Source organism: Vulpes vulpes, chromosome 13 (assembly GCF_048418805.1).
Source record: "Vulpes vulpes isolate BD-2025 chromosome 13, VulVul3, whole genome shotgun sequence".
Taxonomy (NCBI): Eukaryota; Metazoa; Chordata; class Mammalia; order Carnivora; family Canidae; genus Vulpes; species Vulpes vulpes.
The window spans coordinates 135,952,860-135,978,447 of NC_132792.1; the positions used below are offsets into that span (position 1 = coordinate 135,952,860).

General features: G+C 40.3%; 1 protein-coding gene across 8 annotated transcripts in view; it reads left to right on the forward strand.

Annotated features, from left to right (window-relative positions):
- RABGAP1L (RAB GTPase activating protein 1 like) overlaps positions 1–21,001 on the forward strand; it is a 724,498-nt gene extending 703,497 nt beyond the window's left edge. For all 8 annotated transcript variants that reach the window (XM_072733070.1, XM_072733071.1, XM_026001260.2 and 5 more), the window contains 5 exons: positions 3,082–3,186; positions 6,215–6,298; positions 10,074–10,145; positions 14,731–14,928; positions 15,952–21,001. In XM_072733070.1, coding sequence (XP_072589171.1) covers positions 3,082–3,186; positions 6,215–6,298; positions 10,074–10,145; positions 14,731–14,928; positions 15,952–16,104 — 612 coding nt within the window. In that variant the 3' untranslated portion in view covers positions 16,105–21,001. The remainder of the gene's footprint in view (positions 1–3,081; positions 3,187–6,214; positions 6,299–10,073; positions 10,146–14,730; positions 14,929–15,951) is intronic.
- Positions 21,002–25,588: the final 4,587 nt, after the last annotated feature.

Sequence of the window (25,588 nt, forward strand, 5' to 3'; positions counted from 1 at the left end):
GTTAGAGCAGAAACTCCATGTAATGAGTGACAGAGTCTCCAGTTTTGTTTTAAATTGAACTGGCTTGGCTAGTTCTTCTAGTTCTTTGAGAAATAATTTCTGAAAGATCCTCATCCCTGATGTGAGAGCTGAATCCTTTGATCAGGTTATCGGTTGATTCATGATGGAATCACAAAAGGCAGTGCTTTTTCCTCTTATGTGTTTGTCACAGGAGCTTTAGGTAGCAATTACAAGTCTCCGTATCAATAAGGTGTATAAGATATTGGTAAGTGATGGGGTGCTGGGGTGGCTCATTCAGTTGGGTGGTGGACTCTTTTAGGCTAGGTCATGGTCTCAGGGTCCTGAGATTGAGCCCCACATCAGGCTTCTCGCTCAGCAGGGAGTCTGCTTGAGATTCTCTCTCTCCTCCTCCCTTTCCCTCTGCCCCTCTCCCTGTTCGCTCACTCGCTCTCTCTCTCTCAAATAGATAAAACTTTTTTTAAAAAAAAGATGTGATTAGAATTAATAATGACAATGATCTTAACAAATTATGGTGAAGATTTTATAGTTTGAGTTCAAAGATAGAATATGAGTATCTTTATGTGTAGTACTATGTTCCTAGGGATTCATTTAACATGAAAGATGATTTCTAATTAAGTAAGGTATAGAAATTGGGTGTACAAAGACTGAGAAGACTATTTTTAGAAGGAGAACCAAGTTTTTCAGATCTGGTCCTGTCTTGATCAACAGCAGAATCACTCCAACTTAACTGTTTAACATAAAGGAGAGACTCTGGATGAAGCCTCTAGAAAATTCTGATGCTCCTCCCACATGGGACCCATAGCAATTTTTGCAGATGTTGGAAATATTTCTTTAGTGTTCCATAACTATGAAATAAAACGTCTAGATGTGGTACACAACTTAAGAAGCTTAAATGTCCAGGTAGCAAAAATTTACAAAAGGCTAAAAATTGGGGGTCTCTTTAAGAAACCAAACTTAGGGTATCCCTGGGTGGCTCAGCGGTTTGGCGCCTGCCTTTGGCCCAGGGTGCAATCCTGGAGTCCCAGGATCAAGTCCCGCATCGGGCTTCCGGCATGGAACCTGCTTCTCCCTCCTCCTGTGTCTCTGCCTCTCTCTCTCTCTCTCTCTCTCTCTCTCTGTGTCTATCATAAATAAATAAATCTTAAGAAAAAAAAGAAAAGAAAAAGAAACCAAACTTAGAGAACATTCATTCACTTCAGAGTGGCATGAAGAGAAAGGACTCTTCTCTTCACAAAATGGAAACTTCTGCAAGTACTAGAAGAGAATATTAAATTGTACTTTTCTTTATTAGGAGGGCTGTTGCTCAAATAATTCTGGGGTAGAACCAGTTATAGGGAGCTACATTTGGTTAGATTTTCAAGAGCACTGAAATGATCCATATAGTTATTGGATTCTCTACCCTATGACCTTCCATCAGATACTTTTGGGGAGCCCCTCCCTGCTTTGATTGCAGTCAGCTGACTAGCTCCAGAATTCACTGTTTTGAGTTTCTATAATCTGTATCAGATATCTTACAATTCATGAAAACTTCACTTGCAACATATATTTTACCTACCTCTAATTTTAGGATATTTTTTTGCTATGTAGATTTCCCCCTGCAAAATCTAACATACCAGAACAAATTTTTTAAAAGGGACTTTTTCATCTTAACTCCACAATAGTTCCAAATTATCTGAAAACAGAGCGATAGCCACTAGAATATGGGACATCAGGAACTCTAGGACAGAACAGAGAAGCCAGAGTGCAGTTTCCCTGCGGACTGTGCTGGCCTGGCCATCTGGACATGTGGGAGATATGGTGAAACACAGGCCACCTGGCCAGTTTTTACGATTACTTGGATAATTTTTCGCTGTTGTCAGCCAAGGATAGCTTCTCCAAATAGCTGCCTCTCCTCTGTGTCTGTGGCTCTCTCTACTGAACTCATCCTGTGGCCCTCTGCCACCTGCACTCCACACAGTGCACTAGGAGAGCCACATCCATTCACTCCCCAAGTGCTCGTGGAGGACCTGCTGCTCCCATGCTGGCCTCGGTGCTGGGGAGAGAGGGATGAGCAAAAGAGCTATGGTTCCTTCCTCCCAAAGCAGGAAAGTCTAACAGGCGAGATAAGTAAGTAACACATGTAATCTGTTGTTACACATTGTGCTAAGTGCTATCAAAGGAAATAAGAGAGGTCAGCAGAGGAACTCATGTAGATGGGGGTGAGCAACTGATTTAGGTAAGGGTGGGTGGGACAGGGTTCAGGGTCACTTCACTGCGCATGTGGACTTGAAACAAACCTCCAGGGTGAGGTCAGGGTCTAGAGTGTGTAATGGGCATGTGTTCACTAAGTTAAATATAAATATACACACAGTGCTTTCCTGGCTAATTGGATTCTATATCCAAGACCTATTCTATATTCTCTCTGAGCTTTGTCTCGGCCTTTCTAGAAACATGGTCTTTTCTGTTTGGACTCCTGTTCCATACTTCAGTTTTCCCCAAGGCTATCTCTTCCATGGGTTTTTGGTCTTAATTTCTCTTTGCTGTACTCCCTGTCCTGTGTGAGGACCTTTGTGAGCTGTTTTACCTCTGCTGGTCTTTGAATTTTCTCACCTGTTGTCCATGGATCAGCCTGTCTCCTCTCTGAATCCATCCTCATCCCCCGCCCCGACCATGACCTACAGCTAGAAGCTTCCATGTGAGGCTCCACCCTTTCATCCAGTCCATCTACACAGTCTCAGAGTGAGTGCTATTGTGATGTCTGACAACATGTAAGAAGCGTTTAGAAAGATCATGTCATTCACGTCTGAAGTCAGATCATGGCTCTGATCTTAGATGTGTGCCCTAGTCACATTAATTCATCTCTCCAAACTTCACTCTCATTATCTGTAAAATAATTACTGTTGTGAGGATGAGAGATAATGTGTGCCAAATGCCGGCTGTATACTTGGCATTCGATAAAACAGCTGCCCTCTGGGTGAGCCAGGAGGGGGAAGTGGGTTTTGGTGATGCAGCAATCATAACTAGAGAAAGCACACGCTTTCTTTCTTCACCTTGATGATTGTGATGTTCTCTGATATGCAGGCAGAAGACAAGGCAGATGTGCTGAATAAGGAGCTCCTCTTGACCAAACAAAGGCTGGTGGAAACTGAAGAGGAGAAGAGGAAACAGGAGGAAGAGACAGCCCAGGTAAGAGGCATAGGTGGGCTTTTCTTTGCACAGGTGTGTCAGCGCGCGGAGTTAATACTCTAAGCATCAGGTAAAATTAAACTTATTCTAAATCAAGGGCAATGTTGAAGCAGGACATGGGAGTCGTGTTGGGTCTTGCCATTTCATTTGGAGGGGGTTAGAAGTAGAGGCAAGACCTGATTTCTACCCTTGAACAGCTTTTAGGAATACGCCTTTACTCAGATATCTAGCAAGAGGGTTAGGTTTTCTCTAAGTTTAGCAATTTGGAATTATGATCCAAGAGCTTTGGCAAATCTGCAGTTTGTGTCCCGTCTCCAAGGTAATTGACTTCAGCGGTAGTTTGAGAGGCCCAGGGAGCAGGAAGCCTGCAGAAATCTCAGCTGGGAGTTGCTCGGTTTTCCTGATTCATGCCTTGGAAGGAGTGTCGGCGTTCCTGCCAGAGCTCTCAACCCTTAACTCCCTGGGAGAATGAGAAAGGCAGCCCTTTGGGAACTAGCCTTGAGGTTGGCACCCTCCGGTCTTCACATGCATTATGAGGATGATGGGCTGGATGACACCATCTGGATGAAAGACAGGAGGGGCCTCTCTACCCTAGGAGTTGAGACTTCTGGTCTTCCTGAGAAGAGCAGGCCGATGTTCTTCAGCGATGTTCTCCATCTCTGCCAGTCCCAGCCAGGCATGAGTCACTCACTTATTTTAATGACACCAGGACACCAATAATACTAAATATAAAACAGAACACAAAGCATTTCAAAAACCTGTATCCAAGCAGAAAAAAGTCCACTGAAGTTACCCAGGAAGGCATGTATCATTTAGCACCCTCCGGGACTGACAAATCCGCCCCCGCCCCCCGTTTTTAAAAAAGATTTTATTTATTCATGAGAGACACAGAGAGAGGCAGAGATAGAAGCAGACTCCATGCAGGAAGCCTAATGCAGGACTCGATCCCGGGACTCCAGGATCATGCCCTGGGCCGAAGACAGGCGCTCAAATCGCTGAGCCACCCAGGGATCCCCCCCCTCATTTTTAATTGGAAAATGATGATGACTCTTGGCATTTAGTGTGGACCAAGATTTTTTTTTTTTTTTTTTAAGATTTTTTTTTAAACATAGAATTTTTTAGGAGCTGTTTAACCGGTTTGATCTGGGCTTTTTGAGGGGTTTTGTTTTTCTTTACCTCCTGTCTTTCTTGGGCCCATTCTTTAGGTAAAGAATGAAGCAAATTATTAATTTATTATTTATTATTATTATATTTTATATTATAAAATAATAAATTTTATTATTATTAATTTAACCCATGTTTCTTCCCTCCCTTTGTATGTGCGTGTGCACATGTGTATTTGCATATGTGTGTATATCCTGTTTTAATTGTTATGGTACCTTTGTGAGGGGAGGGATCTCTCTTCATTTGCCAGATAAGGAAATCATGGTTTAGAGAAACTAAATGACACTTACTCAAAGCCTGTGAGCTTTCTAAGTCTGCCCTGAGGTCTGTGGGGCCTTCTCGAGGGAGGGTGGAAAGGTGTGATTGGCATCCTTAAGTTACATGGCAGAGAATAGAGACTAATATAAATAAATAACTTTGAATCAATAGAACCTATAAATTGATTTTAGGATTTATCGGGCACCTGGGTGGCTCAATGGTTGAGGATCTGCCTTCAACCCAGGTCCTTATGCTGGGGTCCTGGGATCAAGTCTCACATCAGGCTCTCCCCGCAGGGAGCCTGCTTCTCCCTCTGCCTATGTCTCTGCCTCTCTTTGTGTCTCTCATGAATAAATACATAAAAATTTTTAAAAAGAATATAAAAAACAGGGGCACCTGGGTGGCTCAGTGGTTGAGTGTCTTTTTGCCCAGGTCATGATCCCAGGGTCCTGGGATCAAGTTCTGCATCAGGCTCCCCACAGGGAGCCTGCTTCTCCCTCTGCCTATGTCTCTGCCTCTCTCTCTCTGTCCCTCATGAATAAATAAAATCTTTAAAGAAATAAATAAAAAGAATTCAAGGACACAACAAATACAAAGAAATTTGAAAGGATTCTAGCTTGATAAGGAGTCCAATCATAAATTGCAATAATTGTGAATTAGCGAATACCGAGTCTACCCATTTATAATGTGGGGTGCTGCAAAGGAGAATTTACTCTGGTGATGTACTTAAAGATTAACCAGAGTTGTTTTGTGTTTGTTTGGTCAACAACTTGAAAGAACTGAATTCTTTCCTTCTCTGGTGGCACCTGAGCTTTGTGACTGCCCTACTTTGCTTGATACCTGGAATCCCCGAGTTGCTGGGCTACTGAAATAAGCGTTCATGGTTTAGCACTTCTGTGACTATAGCAAGTACCTGCACTGTGTGGCATGCTGGCTCCTTCGAAAGCCTCTGTTCAGTCCCCAAATCTCCTGACCTCAGAAGGTCTAGACCTGCCTCCTGCTCTTGCTGGCCCCAGGCTCAAAAGCTTCCTGTTCCCACCAGCAGTGACAGGTACCAGCAGTGACAGTAGGAGCTCTGGATGGAAATGCCGAAAATGCTTCTCCAGTCATTGATTATACAGCATTAGGAGAAGACACAACATTGCCTTCATGTTTTGTTTTAGACCCTCATAAGAATAAAGATGGCTTCAGGGCACCCAGCGGGCTCAGTCGGTGGAGCATGAGACTCTCGATCTCTGGACTGTGAGCTCAAGTCCCACCCAATGTGTGGAGATCACTTAAAAATTAAATCTAAGAAAAAAAAAAAAGATAACTTCTTAATGGACACTTATTTAACCTATATAAAATAAGTGGTAAGGATAAGCAGTTGTATAATGGGGTTGTTCATACATCTTATACATTACAGGAAAGAAAGAGAGATGTCCGCATCCCTGGAGAGGATCAGGCTTTTCGAACGCTCAAGATAGAGCTTCAGGGAGGAGAATTTATACAGTTGTAGTTGCTAATGTCAGCCTTGACCGGATCAGGCCGGCCTGACATATGTGTTTGTTGAAACTCATTAGGGTTTTGACTGAGGCTTGGTGTTTCTCATTCTCTGTCCTTCTAGCTAAAAGAAGTCTTCCGGAAACAGCTGGAGAAGGCAGAGTACGAGATCAAGAAGACCACAGCTATCATTGCTGAGTATAAGCAGGTATCGTGCCACTGCAGTCTGTGTTGCCATAAAAGTGACTATTGTTTCTCTTTGGGGGAGAAAAAACATTTTTGTCTTGGGAGTTTCCAGAACAGTGACTGCAGGCATTCATTAAATTTGGTGGCTTACTCTCTGCTCTGAAATAAGCAGTGATTGGATGTGCTTGCTGATAATGTGGGAGGTGTAACTGGGCAAAACAGTCTGCTGGCTATTTACAATGTTGGGTAGCTTCAAAGGAACAGGAAAGTTGATTGTGACCATTGGGATCCTGTCTCTGCCCTACTCGAAGTGGATTTCCAGTAGACCTCACTGCTAACATTTGCCTCTCTGCCAAAGACTAACGTTTGGTGATTGTATCCAATCAGTATGTCCTTTGCTGTCACATGGCTACGTGGCCTTACCCAACAATGGCCAACACTAGCAGAAAACCTTCTGCTAGAACCTTTGATCCTTTGGTCTCTTAGTGGAGGGCTTCCTCTTCATGAGGACTCCTGGCCCCAACATCAGTGCTCCCAGAAAGCCCTCATTCCAGATAGAGTAGTACCTCTGCTGCTCATGCTGGGCCACGGCAAGGACTCCACCTTCTGAGAAACCTTTGCATGGACTGCGAAGGTTCCATGTTTCCAGAGTTAATCAAGGCACCATGTATCACCTGCTTTTCCTAAGAACTTCCCTGGGGTCTCCTGCCTCATATAGGAGTTGGAAGTCTGATTCCTATTCTTTTTTAAAATGTGTTTTACGGCTTAAAAATAAAATGTATGTTCCTCATGGAAAATTGAGAAAGTGTAGAAAAGCACAAAGAAAACACTAACCCCCCCCCCCCCCCCGCTTAATCTTGCCAACTAGAAATAATCAGTGTAATACACTGAATTTGCTTGCATTGTTGCTTTATACATAAAAATGTCATTTATATTGTTTGTGTTAATTTTTTGCAACTGGTTCACTTCATATATAATGAACATTTTTTCAGAAGGATTTTTCTCTTTCACGGGAAATTGCTTAGAAATAAGGCTTCAGAGCTGTCTTACTTTATGATAATCGATATGTGTTTATTTAATACCTGCTATCTGAAACCCTTGATTCCTTAAGGGGAGTTAAAAGATGAATTCAGTTTCTCTCCTTCAGAAGCAGATCTTGTAATGGGGAGGTAATATCTGTGCACAGATAAGAGGAAAGGGAACTTCTTGCCCATGGAAAATGAAACCCTTTCTGGAGGAGGGGTAATGTGAGCTGTGCTTCAAAGGCGAGACGAAGTGCGATTTAGGTACGTAGAGGCAGAGGAGGATGATAGAAACGAGGGACAGAGAACAGCATGCAAAGGCACGGAGGTAGATTAGTGAACACAAACAGTTTTGTTTGTCAGGAGTTTCGAGTACAGTAAAGAAGCAAAGGTGAGTTGGGTCCCAGTTCAAGAAGGGTCTTCAGGTTAGGCAGAGGAGTTTGGATTTTATTCTGTTTACAGTAGGAATATATGAGCAAGAAAGTGGAATGATCAGAGACATACTGTTGGCACTAATCTGTCCCAGTGAGAAATGTGGAACCAAATGGAGACCCACAGGCAAAGATACAGACCAGTAAGAGGCTAACGGCAGAGTCCAGGTGAGAAAATACAGGGCCCTGGACTAAAATTAGTAGTGAAAATGGAGAAGAGGAAGACACAAATACAGTCATTTTTTGCTAGACAAGGGAAAACACAAGGTGATCCAAGACTGTCACTTTGGGTAACTAGGAGAAGGGATGGTTAGACATTAACCAATCCAGGGAACATTAAAAACCACGTGCTGTGAAACTTGCCATCACTGCAAATGGGTTTTTTCATCACCACATTAGGCCATGGTTGGCCGCCATATGCAGCACTCTTCAAAATAGTAATCCTCAGGACTGTTCTTGAATATTATCTGGCAGGCACTACCAGTAATGTAAAAGGCAACAGACCCATCTGTTGGAAGATAATTAGGATGTAAAACATAATCCCAATGCATTCTATAGTTGGAATTGGCTATGATTGGCTTTATTTTGGAATCTTTGGGGTTATTTGAAAGGGTATTTGTTTTGCCAAAATTACTGTGGAGAGAGCTTCTTTCTCACATTAGCCAGTACAGTCCTATTCATTGTTTCCAGGCTTGGATCTGGAGAGACTGGCAACAACTCTATAAGCAGGCCCTTGTCTCTAGAGCCATTTTTTAGTAGACTGGGGTTTTTTTCTCTTTTAGTTGAGAGCTATGAGCGGTGGGAGAGGCAGAGGGAGAGGGAGAAACAGACTCCCTACTGAGCAGGGAGCTCTAAGTGGGGCTTGATCCCAGGACCCTGGGATCATGATGTGAGCTGAAGGCAGATGCCTCTCAAAACAGACATTAAAAAAATCCCAGGGGGGACACCGGGGTGGCTCAGCAGTTGAGTGTTACCTTCAGCCCAGGGTGTGATCCTGGAGACCCAGGATCGAGTCCCACATCAGGCTTCCTGCATGGAGCCTGCCTCTCCCTCTGCCTATGTCTCTGCCTCTCTCTCTCTCTCTCTCTCTCTGTCTTTCATGAATGAATGAATGAATGAATGAATGAATGAATAAATAGATAAATAAATAAATAAAATGTTAAAAAAAAATTTTTTTAAAAATCCAGAGGCACTTGGGTGGCTCAGTTGGTTAGGTGTCTACCTTTCAGTTCAGGTCATGATCCCAGGATCCTGGGATTGAGACCCCCATCCCTATAGACAAGAACTCCCTGCCCAGAGGGGAGTCTGCTTCTCCCTCTCCCTCTGCTCCTCCCTCCCCAGCCCCTGCCTCCCTCCCCCCAAAATAATAAAATCTTTTTATGTCTATTTTGATAATGGAGGTAGATCTTTGTTTTTACTTCAAATTGCATTTCATTTTTTTTTCAAATTGCATTTTAAAATTGGACGTCTCGTACCTTTTTTTATTCCATTTTTCAAAAATAAAAGATTTGTATGTCATTCAAAGAATTTGAACTTCCAGTACTTTTTTTAAGCAAATGCTTTTGTTGGTTGATTTTGACTTTGAAAGCACTTATTTCTACTTCCTTCTAGTACTTGTTGTTAGCACCTTATTTCAGTCAATAATAATGAGATTTTTCTTTAATGAGCATTTATTATAGGCCAGATACTATATTGAATCCTTCACATAGATTTCTTTTTCTTTTGCTTATCATAGCACAGAACTATATATTTATGAGGGAACCGAAGCTTAGAAAGATTAGTGAATTTGCCCAAGGACACAGTGCTGTAAAGTACTAGAGCTGGACCTCAGGCTTGTCATTTCACATGTTGCCAAACCACTTGATCAGAAGTTTAGTCTTTATTATTTTCTGATCATTTTAACTCTGTTTTATCCCTTCTGGCACTTCTTAAGGAAAGTTCAGGTAATTGAAAACAGATACTCTCTTTGTGGCTGTACACAGAAGTTTCTAGTCCAGAATTCTTTTTAACAGATTTCCACAATGGTACCTTGTACAAAGTGGATATTCAGCAAAGATTTTATTTATTCCAAAATAGGAGAGGAATTCACTGGAACTAGTCACAAAGGCTAGTGATAGGAAGAAATCAAATTATCCCATGTTTCTACTAATTAAGATCAAAATATGGTTTAGGCATGGAACTCTCTCGGGCTTCCTGCTGTGCATTGCATTTGCAGGGCTGTTCTTTTGCAAAATTTCTTCTAGCATCAGAGAAGCCAGAGTAATATACGAGTTGATAAAGATATATGCACCTGCTACTAGCGTTGTTCTGTTTTCTAGTAAAGAAACTCTTTTCTTTCCTTCAGATCTGTTCCCAGTTAAGTACCAGACTGGAGACGCAGCAAGCAGCCAGCAAGGAGGAGCTGGAAGTGGTAAAGGTGAGGAAGAATGAGCTAGATCTGCTGTGATGGTTTCTTCCAGATTCACACGGTCTTAAGTCAGTACCTGGGGGGATATCCCAGTGCATGAGGACGAGCCACAGGCAGGACAGTGTACAGACATCACATCCACCCTGCTCCTCCCGTTGTTTGAAAGGCTTTAGGATCTGTGGAGAACAGTGTCTGTCTCTGACCTGGGTGTGATCCTCTTCCCTGCCAGCAGAAGGATGGTGTTCCCATAAATCTTAGGGATTGTCTGAGGCAGGTGGTAGGAGTGCACCCTGCATCCCGACTGTGCCTGCATAAATATGGCTTCAGTGTGCAACCCTCGGTGAGCATTCTGGGAGCATCATCCCATTGCTCTCCACCATTTTTTAGAGGGTTAATTTTAAAGAAAACTGTAGCATTTATTTATATGCTGCCCCCTGGTGGTAAAACTTTTGTTGCTTAAGTAAGAAAAGCCATTGCTTTATTCCATAGAAAACAACAGGAAGCCAAATGAATTGGTGTTCTTGAGAAGCAGTGTTGGCACAGCCAACTCTTGTGACCTGAGGTTCAGAAACCTGACATATTTCTCTTTGAATATATCCAGGGTTAATGCTAGTGATGAAGTGCATTCTAGGCACGTTGGCATATAATATAACAACTTGTGGACAAGTTCTTTACCTCTAATCTGTATTTTGTATCCTATACAATAGAGACAATATTGCCTGCTTCAATGAGTGATTTTTTTTAAAGATTTTATTTATTTATTCATGAGAGACACCGAGAGAAACAGAGAGGCAGAGACATAGGCAGAGGGAGAAGCAGGCTCCATGCAGGGAGTCGACGTGGGACTCGATCCCAGATCTCCAGGATCATGCCCTGGGCTGAAGGCAGCGCTAAACCGCTGAGCCACCTGGGCTGCCCTCAATGAGTGATTTTGAAGATTAAATAAGATTATGTATATAAAGTGCTTAGCTTAGTAGTTGGCACATAATAATATGTATTTTTATAAGTTTATGACCTGAAAATCTGAGACAGGAGAATTGAAAATATGAACCTTATTCTGACTTTATATTCCAAGTGTTTTTTTCTTATTTCATGTTCGAAAACAGTCTAAGATTATTAGTGACTATGATCTTGGTCATCTCCCTGCCCAAGCCTGCTAAAGTTTTGGGTTTGTATCTTCCCTCTCTGGTTTCCTTTTACTTTCTTCTGACTTATATGCCTTTATTATCCTTTTTTAAACACTGACCAACATTCAGTTAACTATCCTGAACTAAAATCTTTGTGGAAATAGAAATGAAATTGATTTATGTGGATAACTCAAGGTTTTGTTGAGCATCTAACTGTGGCCACGGCTGTTAGACTTCTGTTGTTTTACAGAAATGATACATAACAAAAGTTTAGAATTTTCCTGCAGGAGTAAGATCTACATATGTATGTGAAATATGTAGGGTATAATAGTTCAAAAGCATTGTAAGTCAGTGCTGAGTTGGATGACACTGACAAGCTGGATTGTAGAGAAAGCAAAATCGTAAGAACTACAGATCAAAGATGACTTTGTGGAGGAGGCTGAACTGAGGAGGTTGGGTGAGAATTCTGTTAGGATTTAAAAAGGACATTCTGGAAGAAACTGTGAGTGAAGACCCAGAAATCAGAATGAGTCTCATTAAGGAGACTCATGTACTTAAGAGTATATATTAAGGAATAGAGGAACTACTGGATAAGGAGGTAGGGGTGTCTAATGAAAGGCCATATATTCAGGAAGAGGAACTTGAACTTGTTTTATCTGAATAAATACTTACTGTATATTGTTATAAGGATTATCCCATTTAACCCTCACAACTTCCTGAGAAGGTAGACACTATTATATCTTTTTTTTAATGATTTATTAGATCTTGTTTTTATTGATGATGATTACCAAAACAGGTAATTCATGATCCCAAGGTCACATAGCTGGGAAGCAGTAAAGACAGGATTTAAACCCAGGGAGTTAGACTCTCCTCTCTATTCCCTTAGTGGCGATAACCATACTACATCCTCTTTCTCCAGTGCTATTTTCTTTTCATCTCTGGTTTGGTGCAGTGCCATAGCTTTTGATTTTTCCATCCTCCCACAACACCATTCCCCTTTCAGGTATTCCTCCTCTATACTAGAATTAGAATGAGCATTCCCTAGCGTAAATTTGACTCTGTCATTCTGTGTATCAGTTTAGAACTAGTTTGGCCACATATAGGAAACCCATAATAACAATGGCTTAAACACAGAAAATGTTTATCTCATGTAAAAAAAAAAAAAAAAAAAAAATCCAGGGCTGGAAAGATCCTTGGTTTCCTTCTTTCTTTTTTTTTTTTAAGATCCTTGGTTTCATCAGCAATCTAAACTCACCAGTTATTGGTGACCCACATCCTCAAGGTGACCTAAAGGTCAAGCCTGTCAACTGGAGTTGCCTCCATCACAGCCACATTCCAGGATAGAATTTTAGGCCTTAGGAGATGCAAGGGTACAAGGGCCTACCTCCAACCAGGGGAGCTCTAAGTGGCCTCCTTAAAGCTCCACACCACACTTTGCTTACATATCAGAACTGAATTTCATGGCCACACTTAAGCTTCAGGGAAGTCTGGGAAATGGCAGACTGCCAGCCCAAATAACATCAGAGTTCCGTTAATAAGGAAGAGGGGAGATGGATCCTGGGTGGGAATCTGCAGCCTCTGCCACACCTCTGTTCTTCAGCACACCTGCCAGACTGCAGCTTCATGAAGCTCATTGTTCCCTCTCCAACATGCAGTACACGATATGGTAAATGAATTTTCTATAGGACGAAATCAGGATTCAATAGCGTTACATTTAAGAACCTTCAAAACGAGGGATCCCTGGGTGGCACAACGGTTTGGCACCTGCCTTTGGCCCAGGGCGCGATCCTGGAGACCTGGGATCAAGTCCCATGTCGGGCTCTCGGTGCATGGAGCCTGCTTCTCCCTCTGCCTGTGTCTCTGCCTCTCTCTCTGCGTGACTATCATAAATAAATAAAAACAAACAAACAAAAATAACCTTCAAAACGAGGCACAGAGAACCCTTCCCACTTCCTGCCTCTCACTGTTGTGCCATGTACTCTCTGCTCAGGCTCCCTGCCGCTCTCTGAAGAGCCAGTGTCTTTGCACACAGTGTTCTCCCCGCTGAAATGTTCTCCCTTAGTGAGTCTATTCCTGCTTATGGCTCAGCCTAATAAAACTGCTTACCCAGCTTGGTGAACTTTTAATCATTTAAGACCCAGAACAAAAGCTAGCACCTTAACGTTTTATTTAGTTAACAGTAAATGTATATAAACAAATACTTGCTGCGTGCCTATTTAGTGCTAGCAGTGGACTAATTATTCTTATAGGTTTTTAAAAGAATTGCAAGATATCCTTTAAGTGTCTGATGAATATTAATCAGGTAGGAATCTGAGGAGTGCATTAAGGATGGGATAAGAAAGCAATCAGTGGGGTCTGAGAAAGCGACTTCTAGGGATTCAGGCCTGGGATGAGGAGAGCTTAGACATGTTAGAGAAATAATTTGATGACCAGCAAAATATGGAATGAAGGAGAAGGTAAAGAAAAGATGACCCCAGTGTTCAGGCCTAAATGGTGGAGATAGGCATGATGACACAGAAATGTGGGGAGAGTTGCTCTATGTGTGTGTGTCTGTGTGTGTGAGTGGAGAGGGGAATATAGTTTTGGTTATGAACATATTATAATATGTAGTAGTGCATTAAAACAAATATTCTGTAATATGTTTTACCTCTAAGCTATTTTTGGAGATATTTTAAGAAAACAGTAGCACCGTTGACTTGAAGAGTTGCTGTTGTTCAGTGCTATGTGCCTGGTTGGCAGTCTGGGCATGAGGCAGAGTTACTTTCATCACCTAGAACAATAATGATCATCTTCGCTGAAAGCTGAACAAAAGGACATAAACTTTATTTGTTGCAAGCATAGGTTTAGTGACTTTCTCAGTCTGCTGTGGGCTCTTGTTACTTAAACTCTGAGTTTCTTCACTAATAAAATGGGGGGGATAATAGTACCTGGTCATATAGTAACTCCAGGATTCACAAAACCCTGCATGGAGAGCAATGGCATGGGGCTCTAGAAAGGCCTCATGGCAACACAAAACTTCTAGAACAAGTTTTTTTTCACACAGAGAGAGAGAGAGAGAGAGAGGCAGAGACACAGGTAGAGGGAGAAGCAGGCTCCATGAACCGGGAGCCCGACGTGGGATTTGATCCCAGGACTCCAGGATCACGCCCTGGGCCGAAGGCAGGCGCTAAACCGCTGCGCCACCCAGGGATCCCTAGAACAAGTTTCAAAGAGGTGCTATAATATTTTCCATTTCCAGGGTCTCCCTAGAGATACTTTAAGAAAAAGGGAGCACCTAACTTGCATAGTTGGGTTTGGTGCTGACTGAGCACTTTGGTTGCAGCTCAAGAAAAATAATTACCTTCAGAAGTGGACCTGCATTTGATGACAACAAGCAGTGTCTAGATGAAAATCATACCCAGTTGTTTCAGGAAGTGATATATGCTATGAAATTGTTCGATGTTGGTTATCTCTTTTGGCTCTTTCAGGGTAAAATGATGGCTTGTAAACACTGCAGCGACATTTTCAGCAAAGAGGGCACTCTGAAGCTCCCAGCCGTAAGCAGGGAGGAGCAGGGGCTGGAACTGGATGATGAGAAGGATTCCCTGAAGAAGCAGCTGAGGGAGATGGAGCTGGAGTTGGCACAAACCAAACTGCAGCTGGTGGAGGCCAAGTGCAAAATCCAGGTTGGGGACTGATAAAAGATCAACAAGAAAAAAGAAGCAATCGGTGCTCTAGGACACATTCTCATACTTTGGAATACACCTAGCTCAGCATCCTAAGATGTTTCCACATATGATGAATACATTTCTTGCCCAATGATATGTCCTCCATAGTCACATTTTTACATCATTATTTTTAAACAGTGACATACACACATAGCTTTAAATGAAAATGCAATAATTAAAATGATATCCTGTGAGAACTTAAGCATATACTTTTTAATTTTTACCCCAAAATTTTTGTAGACAAGGTCCTTTCTTATTGAACGTTAGCCACTGTGGGGCTGATCCTGAAAATGAAAGGCCAAACCTTCCCTATTGTCCTTCCCCGAATAGTTGAACATTGGCTGGCACCTATTCTTGGCTTTGGAGCATTTTCTCCTTCATCTTTACCTAACTTTACCAAATCCCTTTCTCTAAAATCTCTGTCCATATTGGAAGATAACCTAATTAGAAAAGTAGTCCTGGCTTCCAATGGACCGTTCCCCATTTTCTTTTTCCCAAAGTCCTTACGCACCACCATCACCTGCCCTGGCAATGATGTGGGCCGCACTAGCGGTCCTTAACTGTTTCTGGGCTGGCCCTGGTATGTTCTCAGGGGAAAAGGCCATGGGTTTGAAACTAGAACTCTTTCATGCTTACGTCATCAGTAAAAGTTCCATCCATCCATATGTCTATTTGTGTTTTAAACATGTTGCAATCTGAATCTAAATTTGGACCAAAAATGCAGAGGGAAGAAAAGATACAATGAGGTTTCATTTCACTGTGAGAGAGAGCCAGATTCTGACTTTCAGTGGTAACTCTTTTAGCTCTATACCATTTTCTTGTATTAAGAAGCCAATTAAATCTCCCCACCCCCCTGGGGTTTGTGGGAGGAAAGCTAGGGCTATGCATACACACCTGGGGATTCCAAAAAGCTATACTCTGATTTTTTTTGGCAGAGAGAAAACATTTATATAACTCAGATGATTTTCTTTTTTTAATTAGGAACTTGAACACCAGAGAGGAGCCCTTATGAATGAAATCCAAGCTGCAAAAAACTCTTGGTTTAGCAAAACCCTGAACTCTATCAAAACCGCCACAGGCACCCAGCCACTGCAGCCACCGCCGGCCACCCAGCCACCCAAGGAGAGCACATAGTTCCAGCCTCACCCAAGCACAAGAGCACAACGATCAAAGTGACAGACACCCAGGAGGAGTCTCCCAGTATCCCTTTACTGGAAAGTAAAGGAGGCCAGAAAGCAAGCCAGGATCTCTCAGTAGCCCTCACTCTTTCTTGTTTGACACTTTGCAAAAGGGATGTTATTTAAACTGACCTGAGTTATATTGAATACCTGCTTTCGAACCTCTTCATGGAAGGCCATGTTCAGTTCCATCATAGTATTACACACTATTTTATATGCCTGATGTTTAGTTGGAAATAAGTAATTCAGAACTAAATGATTTTTATTTAGAACTAATTATTCATAATTACTTTCATCTTACATAAAAATGGAGATGTCTTTTATTCCAAGGTTAAAGTGACAAGATGATATTTGTCACAGAAAAAGAAAAGAAAGAAAGAGATTGAAATCTAAACGTCTTAACGTTTCAGGATTTATTCAGATTAAAGCACACTGTGGGGCCGTTCATGACAACTGTGAGGTTTCTCTCTGAAAGTGATTCCCTGGAAAACGATTATCCCGTCCAAAGAATAAACCGGGGATTGAACAGTCCCCAAAAAGAATTAATTTCTTTTCATTTTCTGTTGGGTATATCTGGAAATGAAGTGCCAAGAACCATGGAATAAGATAGACTATTGAGAAAACACACTAGATGAAAGGAACTGAGATTTTGATAAACGCAGGATAAGAGAAATCATTTGGCCCTAGCATCCTAACAGGTCTTTTTGAGAAACTCTACACAGGAATTGCAGATTCCTAAGTATGAACACAGTTATGACTTCCAGCAAGCGCTAAGTCAGAAGTGCTATTGCGAGCTGTAGCATTAGGGAACTTTTTTACCAGAGAAGCCTAGAAAGGCCCAGTTTGGCCACCGTGCTTCATATGAAATAGAGAACCAGGGACAGAGTATTTCATTTAATGTTGACATAGATTTGCTAAGGAAACACTAATATACTATACCTTTTCAAAGTTCTGGAATGGGGAATAAAGGTCAGCTTCACATCATCTTAGTTTACTGTTAGATAACTTTTACTGATGTCTGTATCTCCCTAAAAAATGTGTCCTTGGCACCCCAGATAAAGAGATGCAAATGTATTGGTAACATTTTTGATTGAATATAAAATCTTTATTGAATATAAAATCTTTATAGAAATGCATATCATGGAAAGGTAAAGCTATTGTTTAAAAGTTGGTGGAAATAATTTTTTTCAATTATATTTAACAGGTCTATTTAAATAGTCCTTGCTGGAAATCCTTTGGTAACAGCAAAACTAATTTTCCCATTTTCTAAGCTCTTTCAGAGGCTTTGGCCCTTTTACGCCAACCAAACTACTGTCGGCTATGTACAATAACACTTATTGATACTCATCCTTGGCTTCATTGTTGAACATACTCTTGCAACGAATCTTAAACTCTGTAGCGCCAGAGTGATTTTCATCTGTGCCATATGTTGCAATTAAAAGCAATACGTTCTTGGAAGTAAAAATTAAATAAGAACTATCTCAACTCCAGGAGCATGTGTTAAGTTGCTCATGGTAGATCCTTTCCTCCAAAATGATCATTAAACTCTAAAAAGTTAAGTCCCTATCATTGAGTTATTATATCCTTTACAACCCATAAAACTAATATGGATGGTAGCCTTTGTTACACTCATCAAATAATAATTTTCTTACAGAATTCTTTGTGTTTTGTCCTCCCATTTCCCATTATAATATTCATTTCCTTGTACCAAAAAGGAAAAAAAATCCAGCATTCTGAGTGTCTATGTTGACTTTGATAGTCCCTATTTGGTGATTTAGAAAAGGTTTTGTTTTTTTTGTTTTTTTTAATATAATGGCTGGAAAATTGCATCTTGGTACTTGTTTCTGTAAATCATTTAGTATAATTTTTTAGCTTTGCTGGTACTTTATGCTTTGATTCCAAGAAGCCTTGTACAAGTTGCCTTATCAAATGGCCAGCTAAATTAAAGATGTTGTTTTCTGTTTTGTGAATCTTATAGTTTTACTGTACAGAGCTCTTTTTAACTTCCAAAAATCAGCACATTCCACAGAATGCCTAAAGTGCATAATTTTCCTTACATGGTAGTTGAGGGAGAAATAGTATGGCTGTAGGTTCAGTCCTCACCTATACACCTGGCTCAGTTCCAGAGCCCCTTATATTTTTTTTTCTTTAAATAAAATCACCAGGTACATACATTCCAAATGTGTAATCTGTCTTTTGCATTTTCTCTTAACTCTTTCAAATGATTTTAATGGCAACCTATAGATTTTTTCTTCTTCTTCAGTTCCATATCATACTTATTAGGTATGTGTATTGGTACCATAAGTCTAAACTGTTCCTCACTGCAGGGTCTTTGGGTCAGTTGCAATATTAGAAAGAAAATTCAAAATTTGGTATATGATATGATTATTCATTATGTTAGCACTGCCCCAAACCACATATCCTTCCCCATGTATTTTTTGAAAACTCATGCATCATAGTATTAAGTAATTGTTACCTTTAATTTCACTTATTTTGAAATATATTTGAAAATTGGTACTCTTCTCTTGAATTTCTTTTAGAAAAACATCAACCAGCCCAGATAGCTAGGAGATTTCCAAGTATTCTAGAGTGTTCTTCATCTTTTCCTAGGATATGCTGTATAAAACATTCCTCCAAAAATCCAAGACTTGTAGCATTCTAAAGAGTGATGATTTCTCTTCTCATTAAATTCTGCTGAATAAGTTAAGGGAATGCATTTCAATTTGGTAATTTAGTTCATTAGCTTTTATATCTTGAGATTCTTGTTTAACACTTTCTTTAAAGCTGAAAAAAACCCAGCTGAATTTTGCAGTGCATATGTTTGCTAGCTTCACATCCTGAGCCATGGTGCAATTTGATTATATTTAGTTACATATAATTTAATGCAAAGAAATTCTCAGTTCCCTAATGCTCTGTGTATGAGTGCCTAATAGAAACACTAATAGGAATGTCATATAGGCCTCTGGCCTCTCTTTCCATACAACCACTCTCTCTTTCTCTTTACCTTTCCAGCTATTAAATTCATAATTTCTTCATTGGCTTTTCTTAAATTTCCAAAGTACAAAACCAATCTTTATACTGATGTTGGGATAATGAAGACTTGTTTCTTTTTTTTCAAAATTTCAATCTTTTATACCGTGTTTTAAGATTTTTCTCCACTCCCTACTCCATCTTTTAAAAATATTTTCCAAGTTAATAACTAGTGGCTTTATTTCCCAGTTAAAGTGAGAAAAACAAGAGAATGCACAGTTCAGGGCATGAGATGAGAGATCCTTAAAGGAGCTGATCAGTTACTGAGGAGGAAGCCTGCACGCGTAACTAACGTAAGGGATTGAGGTTTCTTTAGCTGCAATCAACCCGCTAACTAGTTTAAGGCGGTTGTCTGATTTCAGGATCCTTTGAAGGGAAAAGGAGCTTTTAAAAAATTAAATACCTTATTTGTTTTCTCTCTCTGGGAAAGAACACTTTTAATTACTTAGCAAGAGGATTCAGTTGTATAACTTACTCTTTAAAAAAGAGCCACTCTTAAATAGCTCTGATTTTCTTGCTTCAATTACAAATAGATGAGAGAATGGACAAACGCTGTTGTTTGATGTGAACACTTCGGTTTGTACGTGTGCGTGACTGATAGAATTTTACACAGAGGATCATTGCCTCTTTTGTACAGCCAGGTACCATGCTACTAAATACACACATGGCAATCACCTACAGAAGGCCAGACGAGTTCAGTGGCCTGTGTGTCCTACAACCAGATATAAAACTGTCTTTCCCTCTGGTTGCCATGCTGATGTCACACTTAACTCGAATTGCTCTAGAACATCCTTCCTCTCTTAAAGTGGCTTCCATGTAACACAGGTAAAGCCCTTTATCTTAGGAATTTCCTTCTCTCTCCAAAGTTTTCAAAATGAATCCTTCTCATTTGAGAGGATGTTCATGAGTTTGTAATGAGAAAAGTGGATGTTTACAAGTGGCTTAGTGACTACAGTCAGCTGTCAGATGTTACCTTCCTGGCTTCCATCTAAAAGGCTACATGTCAAGCATATCCCCAAATGAATTTGTTACCTGTTACAAAAACATCTTCATCAACATGTCTCATTCTCCCCACCTCAATCCTTGGTTTATCATTAGTAGTATTCTGAAAACTTTAAAAAAAAAATCATTGAGTAGAAAATAAACATTTTAAGTTACTTTCCTTTTTCACTGGCAATAAGTTAACACGTAAAATTTTTTCCATTAAAATGTAACTTTTAATAACTATATATTATATATGGAATAAAATATAGGAAACTTAATTATAAGTATATAAATGCATCAAGACTCTGGTGTCATGAAAGCACAAGAATAAAGCTGGAGATGGTCCCAGAATCCAAGATGACCCAATAGCATTTTGTATCAATTTCTCCCATTTTTGGTATTTTGCATAATGTATGGATCCTCAGTTCAAATGAAGGAAAATGTCTTAATCAGCATCACTTCCTACCTTTCCGTTGCTTGGGAGGTAGTAGAAAGTCTGTACTGTTTATTTTTATGAATTCTATGATTTTGTCTATGACCTCTCTAATGAAAACAGGTTCTAGAATAAAGGAGTTGATTGGCCCAAATAGTGCTAACTGAAGAGAGAAACATGAGGGAGCAGCCTCTGTAAACACTGACCAATTAGATGTTTCCATAATTCCATGTATTATGTATAGTACATGCTATTGGTGTAAATGTAATGCTTGTTAAGAAAAGTGCAATTTATTGTACATTGTCCCAACAAATGTTTACTTTTATAACAGTTATGAACTTGGATTAGTATCTTGTTTTCCTGTGTGAATGAAGCCTTGTGAAATAAACAAATTCAAGCAAGAAGGTAACAAGGTGACTGTTTTTGTGAGTCAGTGATGTTTTCAATGATTTCTGTTGCCCCTTTGGCCCCATTAAGCAGTAATACACATTCATTCTGAAGTCCCAATAGTCTTTTTGATTTGTTTCTAGTTGACTTTATTCTAAATCATCTGAGCCCAATGTTTATGTAATACTTCTTAACTGACACTAGACTACATTGACTGGAGAAACTGCTGGGAGTTGGCTCCAGGCTACCCCCTGCAGAATGATACTGTGCTGCAGCACCGCCAGTGCCTACAGCCCTGTTCTCTCTACGGAGACTACCCTGTTGCTAGTACCCAGACGCTCACAGCTAGTTTAATAAGAATAAGGCAATTAACTAAAAGGAACAGGTGTATTCATCTCCTAAAGGCCAAATATTTGGGCCTGAAGAGGTGTTGGACAAGGACAGGAATGCCATCAGGAACTTCAGCAACTGTTTTCCTAATCAGGCCTCTGCGATCTTGCCAGGTCATGCTTGCCTGCTGCTGCTTCTCCCTCTGAAAATAAGTTTTCTTGCTTCCAAGTGCACAACCATCAAGTTCACGTTTTCTCTTCAAGTCACCAGCAGAGATGGACTAACGTACCCTTGTACCCTTGGTCCAGTTCCAAAGTCTTGCAAAAACCAAATTGGCTAATCCTGGATGAGGTCACTGCTGCAAGCCTTTCAACACACAGCACAGTGGGTGATACTATAATTCAAGCCGAACTCCAGAGCAGTTCTCTGAAGTGGAGGCAAAGTGCAGAGAATCCCAATTTGCATTTTGTTCTGGGAGTTCATGGAACCTAAGTGAAATCCAAGAGATTAGTCAGCTCTCTTAGAATTCCACATGTATTAAGAACATTAACCAGAGATTGTAGGACTACAATCTGTGGTCCAAACCCAGACCACAGACCTCCGTTGTTTGGCCCATGTGGTATTTTGTTTAATTTTTTTTTTTTAGTAATCTCTACACCAACATGGGGCTCAAACTCAATATCTCAAGATCAAGAGTCACATACTCCGGCCCATGTAGTATTTTAAAAAATGAGAAATTTTACATAAAAAGTAAAACAGCAAAAATATTCAAAAAATATCTACTGAATTTGGTAGTTAGAAGTCATGAGTGTTCTTGAGCACGTGGGTGGCTCAGTTGGCTAGGTGCCTGCCTTAGGCTCAGGTCCTGATCCCAGAGTCCTGGAATCCAGTCCCATGTAGTCATACTCTCTGCTGAGCAGGGAGTCTGTTTCTCCCTCTCTCTCTGTCCCACCCCCTGGCTCATGCTCATTCTCTCTCTCTGAAATAGTCTTTAAAAAAAAGTCATGGGTGTTCTCGACAAGAACAGTAAATGAAATTCACTGTTCACTACTGATTAAAGGTCCAATACAGTGAAGTTACATGTTAAATTGTAGATTTAACTTTTCAGTGGAATGGATAACTCCAAAGGTTATATACGGCTTATTACCTTGGCAAGACATTAGCCAGTTTGTATCTAACTCTGCAACCTTACACTAACATTCTATTATTAATTGAACTTGAGGTGCCTGGGTAGTTCAGTTGGTTGGGCATCTGACTCTTGGTTTTGGCTCAGGTCATGATCTCAGGTCATTGATCTCAGGGATCAAACCCCGTATCAGGCTCCGTGCTGAGTGTGGAGTCTGCTTCAGATTCTCTCCCTCTGTGCCTCGCCCCACCCACTACTCTCTCAAATTATTTATTTTTTATTTTTTATTTTTAATAAATTCTTTAAAAAATAAAAATAAATTGCCTCTAAGGATCCATTATGCAAAGGCGCTTTGATAACAGTTTTAACATATGACTGGTTCCCTCATTAACTGCACTGAATATTTGTCACATGTTCCTTTTATGTTTGCATGGGATTCTAGATTTCACCTTTTTGAAATTCTATTGTAACAAAACTTTTGATTACTGACTACTGGAGACAGAACAAAATCTTTTAAAAGTTTACCTGCATGGTAAATTTGCAAGAATTTCAGGCTTTAGCACAGGCTCACCAAATAGGAATTATTTAAATAACAAAAATAAAATGCAGACCACCAGGTCTATTAAATTAATTCAAGCAAATTTACTGACTGCCTACTATAACCATCTTTGTTCAAAGTGCTAGAAATGAGGTGAACAAACAGATCCTGCTTCTGTGAAGCTTAAACTCTAGCACAGAATTTTTCTCGACCTCAGAGAAAACTACTGACATATTGGGCCAAAGGGTTCTTTCTTGCAGGGGCTGTCCTGCATATTATAGGATATTTAGTCACATCCCTGGTCTCTCTCCACTACATATTAGTAGTATTTCCCCAGTTGTGACAACCAAGAATTTCTCCAGACATTGCCAAATGTCTGAGGGGGAAGGAGTACACAAAATGTCCACAACTGCTCCCCAATGGAGAATGACTGTTGTAGTATGGAAGACTAATAAATTGTAGGTAGTAATAAGTACTGTGAAGATAAAAACAGGGTAAGAGGGTTGAGAGAAATGGTAAGTAATGGGGAGGAGATTGGTAAGGATGGTTTTTAATATGTGAACTTCGCTAGCCTACACTCTCCAGTGATTCAGCCAAATACTAAGTGTTGCTATGTAAATCTTCTGCACGTAGTAATTAAAGCTCTTAATCAGTTAGCTTTGAGTAAGGGAGATTATCTGGGATAATCTGGGTGGGCCTAATTGAATCTGGTGGAAGGCTTTAATGCAGGGCTGAGATTTCCTTGAGAGAAGACTGGAGTTCTTCCCTCTCTGACTTCTGTGGAAGAAAGTTTCAACCTGTTCTCATGGGGCCCAGCCTGCCTATAATCCATTCTTGCTTGTCTGGCCTACAGATTTTAGACTTGCTTAGCCAGTTCCCACAATTGTGTAAATTAGCTCCTTGGAATAAGTATCTGCTGCTGATTCTGCTTCTCTGATTGAAACCTAACTAATACAGCCAGGAAGAGCAGCCCTACGGGGTTTTTTTTTTTTTTTTTTTTTTTTAAGATTTTATTTATTTATTCATGAGAGACACAGAGAGAGAGAGGAGGCAGAGATACAGGCAGAGGGAGAAGCAGACTCCATGCAGGGAGCCTGATATGGGATTCGATCAGAAGACTCCAGGATCACACCCTGGGCTGAATGCAGGCACTAAACCACTGAGCCACCCAGGAATCCCCTGGTGTCTGCTTCTAACCTAGTTCACCTCTCATAGGCCCAGGAGGGAATCCCTGGCTGGATCCAAGAGGTGATGGGCAAAGAGAAAGAAAAGTGGAGGCTGCAGGCAAGAGGAAGAAAAGCAAGGAGGTGCTAGGGTATGTTCCTGGTGTCACCCTAGCTGGGGATCAGGCTAACTCATCCTCACATCCCTGGCCCTTCCTATCCTCCATGGTGCCTCCATCCCAGGAAGTAACTTTGCTTTTTGGATAGATAGGGTTAAAAAAATAAAGTATAGAAGAGACAGTTACAATTGTTATTTTAATTTTTTTTCTCCATGGTCAAGTTAACTCAGTGGTAAAGTTATAGTGGCACTTTAAGGACATAAGCAGTATGTGTTCTGCAGCCGGTAAGGAGATAAGGCACCTGTGCCAGAGTATATATCAGTACATTTCTTCCTTTAAAGAAAGTCTTGTTATAAAAAAAAAAAAGTCAGCTAATTAATGATATAATTGATTTTCATTCTGGCACAAGATCTTTCTTTCGTTAGGGATGGGTTGCTAATAGCTCATGGACCATACTTTGAATAGCCTTGCTCTAAGCAACGTTTATAAATTGCTATTTTATAGCTGTTTACATTTCTTCTGTTTATTTTTGAATTTTCATCTTTATATCTGTCTTGCAAACTTGTCTTTATTCATTGTTGCGTTAACAATTGTACTTAAATTTCAAATTGTTTTAAGATTAAGTTACCTGACTTCAATTTGGAGAAATATTATCAATTTATAATTTTATAAGAGTTTAAAGAATTCTAAATTCTAATTGTTAAATTCACACAAATTACAAGTGCCCTCAACCTTCATTAAATAATCATGTTGCTTAAGCACATTGACTGACATTATAATGAATATTTCAGTTAAAAAAAAAAACCTTATATCAACTTAATGATCCTTTTGGTTAAAAATTAAAAAGCACTTTACCAAAAAAAAAAAAAAAGCAAAAGCAAAGTTATGATCTATGTGAGGGAATGGAGACAAAGCATCCTAGAGAGAAAAATAGAGTAGACTTTGAGGTGAGTGCAAACTCCGTGGATTCAAGAACAACATGCATGCTTAAACCAGGGAGACGGGGGGAGCTGTGAGATGAAACATAATACGAAGGTGAGATAAGATCATGCAGTATATGCTAGGTTACATTAAGAAGTATGCACTTATTCTAAGCCTAACAGCAAACTATTGAGAGGTTGTTAACCAAAGGAATGTGATTTGAAAAGATTACTCTGGCTGCTTTTTGGAAAACTAACTGTAAAGGCACAGTCATCAGTTATGAGCCTAAAAATCCAGATAAAATAATTATGGCTTGGTGTTCAGTAGTAGAAATGGAGGTTGTGAAAAGTGATTATGATTATCCATGTATTCTGTGGATAAGGCCAGTAAGTCTTGCTGTAGGATAGGA